We start from the raw sequence: 3,165 nt of genomic DNA, 5'->3' as shown, positions 1-3,165 counted from the left end.
TGGCGGAGGAGGAGGGGGTGGAGCCCCCCGGGGCAGGTACGGCCCCCCGTCCCGGCGCTCGGAGTACAGAGTGATCGTCTCGGGTGAGTCATTTCTCTCTTTCTCTCTCAGCCCCAGCACTTCCCCCGGGGTCCTGCGGGCAGGCAGGCAGGCGATGGCAGCTCCGAGGGACTTCTTAAAAAGTGTGGCCTCGCCACGCTTGAGAGGAATACTTCTCGAGGCAGCCCCTCTGCTCACCAGATAGTCCCTTTTTTCTTTGCTGAGCTGCTGCTGTAGCTACAGGAGGTGAGACCGTAACCTGACATTAAAGTAACGTCTTGCTTATTCTGTAGGGCTGCCTCCAAGTGGAAGTTGGCAGGATTTAAAGGATCACATGCGTGAAGCAGGTGATGTATGTTATGCTGATGTTTTCCGAGATGGCACTGGTGTCGTGGAGTTTGTACGGAAGGAAGATATGACCTACGCTGTGCGAAAACTGGATAACACTAAATTTAGATCTCATGAGGTAGGTTTCATACTTACTTTCTTTGGCCAGAATTGGATACAAGGGGCTTAACAGTAGGATTTGAAGGTAAGGAACGTGTGGTGTCTGTTGTTTATACACAAAGCAGCTAAATAAGTCTGTGGTCCATTTGTCAGGAGATAGACTTTAACGCTTGGCTGTCTATTTCCATGCTGTATAAACGGTATCTTCAGTCTGTCAGCATGCCTGAAAAGATGGCCCTGAAGCCTCGACTTTTCAATCGAAAGTTCTGTCTATTCAATAGGGAGAAACTGCCTACATCCGTGTTAAAGTTGATGGCCCAAGAAGCCCAAGCTATGGAAGATCTCGGTCACGCAGCCGTAGTCGTAGCAGAAGCCGTAGTCGAAGCAACAGCAGAAGCCGCAGTTATTCCCCAAGAAGAAGCAGAGGATCTCCACGCTACTCTCCCCGCCACAGCAGATCCCGATCTCGTACATAAACGATCACTAGCTCTGATCTTTTTGTAGAACCCCATGTTGTACACAGTTTTCCTTTACTTAGTACAGTCTTTCATTATTTTTTTTTAAATTCAAACTGTTTTATTCAAACGGGCTGAAGTGTTGAATTGCATTCTTGTGTAAAATCCCTAGTGAGTATTTGCTCCGTAACATCAACATTCCCCTCACGTCTTTGGTAAATTGTATTTTAATTGATGTCAGTCAGGATCGTTCCGATTTAGTTCTAGCTCAATACCAGCGTTCTCCGACCTGTGGTATTGCTGTGTAAATGTCTCAGTGTTCAGCTGTGGTTTCTACGAGCTGGGGATGTTGGGGTGTTTGTGGCTAACTTGTCTCTTCTGGGGGATCTTATATTTTATCTTGCCTTTTCGTGTGTCTTTCTGTAGACATATCTGAAGAGATGGATTAAGAATGCTTTGGATTAAAGGATTGTGGAGCACATGTCAATCATTTTAGGATTGTCAAAAGGAGGATTGAGGAGGATCAGATCAATAATGGAGGCAATGGTATGACTCCAGTGCTATTGTCACAGATGAACTTGGCAGTATTGACCTTATACCGAGAGACAGGTTAATTGAGTACGTCACCTACGTGTCGCTTCAGGCATGTTCCACTTGCCGCAGGCTGCAATTGCTCGTTTCTTTAAAACTTTTTTTGGGGGGGGCAATTGTGGTCAAATACTTGCTTTTGTAATTCTCTATTCCATTCTAGTTTGTTTGGGTTGTTGGGCTTTTTTAAAGGAATAAACTGGGCCGGGGGTGGGACTATTGGTTTACTTTGTCATGCAGCGTTTGGTTACAAGTGTTAATGTTACGTAGTATTTGCACACTTGTAGTAAATCAAGGGTATCTTTAACCCCGAGTATAATATCAATACTGCTAAAATCTGCATGTCCTCTGTGTGACTGATACAGCGTTGCTATTGCATTTTTTAAGTATCAGAATGAAAGCAAAAATAGAAAACCTAGTTGGGAATGACGGGTTAAGTCTCAGCCCTGCCCCTCAGCCTAATGCTCAGTTGACTCACGGATGTGCTCAGAGGCCGTTAGTTGGTCCCGGTCCCCGCCAGCCGGGAGCGGTAGCGGTAGCGTAGCCACACGCAGGCGGAGAGCGGTAGCAGTCAGCGTTTCCAGTCTCATGACCATTTTTTGCAACCACAAAACCTGTAGCGCAGCGCCCTACGAGCAATGAGTATGTTGGCATTTTCCGTTGACATATTGTAAATATGACAATGTTTCCTCCAGTAGTAATTAACATTTCTAAACAAATTAATCTGAGCATCGCCATTCAAAGTTTGTTTTGGGGAATTGATAGTTATTATGTACATCTGTATTAATTGATGGCAAACATAACTGATCATTCCCCAGAATCCTATTTTTTCATTACAGTATCTAACTTTTTGCCTCCTCTTTTTTGGTTTTGCTGGTTATAAAGGTTTGGATTGGAGAGGGCTCACTGGATCCCAATCCTTGGAGCTGGATCATTGGATTCAAATCATAATGTGAATAGGATAGGGAGGCTGAATTACAAGGATTCATGGAGCGGGATCAGATTACCAGGAACGTAGGAGTGGATTCCTGCCCCAACCAAACCGCATTCGTGTGGATTTTTTTATTCAACTCAATTGGCTATTCCAAAGATTTTTTTTGTTCCTATTTTTGACGATTGGAGCCCTTAAGATGCACGATGGAGTTTTTCATTTTTGTGGTAAAAGGAGCAAAGCGAGGACCTGGAGAGGTACGCTGGAGCAATCTCCTTGGAAGGATTCAGCACCAGTAGATGGTAAACATTAAAGGGGAAAAAGGGGGGTTTGTTTAAAAAAAGTAAATAAGTCATTTCTCTAAATTTAAAGACAACAATTGGAGTTAAAGATTGAGTAGGTTTTCAATTGGCTATTGCCTTTTTTCTTTGACAAATAAAATTTTTAAAAAAACCCATGCTTGGTGTCATCGTTTGCTGCCCAGAGCCTGGGTCTTCGCCAGGCCGCTGTGGCGTTAGATTGCGGGTTTGGGGACAAAAGGGTTTTGTGAGCCGCAGAGCCGCAGCGGTGACGTGAAGGAGCAGTTTCCCGGGAATGGGTGGGATGGGCTGTGCAAGAGGGGACGGGGATTAGTGCTGCTGCTCAGAGGGTGCTTTAACAGTGCAACAGTTGCCGGCTCCCAGGGCTGGCCTGGGGCACGTGGTC

General features: G+C 45.3%; 1 protein-coding gene across 1 annotated transcript; it reads left to right on the top strand.

Moving 5' to 3' along the window:
* Positions 1–7: 7 nt before the first annotated feature.
* On the top strand, positions 8–2,799 carry LOC104499930 (serine/arginine-rich splicing factor 1-like). Its single transcript, XM_010143509.1, is given in 6 exon segments — positions 8–83; positions 333–505; positions 768–842; positions 844–954; positions 1,368–1,487; positions 2,415–2,799. Coding segments are annotated over 4 exon segments (357 nt in total). The 5' UTR covers positions 8–83; positions 333–373; the 3' UTR covers positions 1,407–1,487; positions 2,415–2,799.
* The last annotated feature ends 366 nt before the right edge of the window (positions 2,800–3,165 follow it).

Source organism: Buceros rhinoceros, unplaced genomic scaffold (genome assembly GCF_000710305.1).
Source record: "Buceros rhinoceros silvestris isolate BGI_N320 unplaced genomic scaffold, ASM71030v1 scaffold43279, whole genome shotgun sequence".
Lineage (NCBI taxonomy): Eukaryota > Metazoa > Chordata > Aves > Bucerotiformes > Bucerotidae > Buceros > Buceros rhinoceros.
This window is presented reverse-complemented; position numbering and strand designations above follow the sequence as displayed.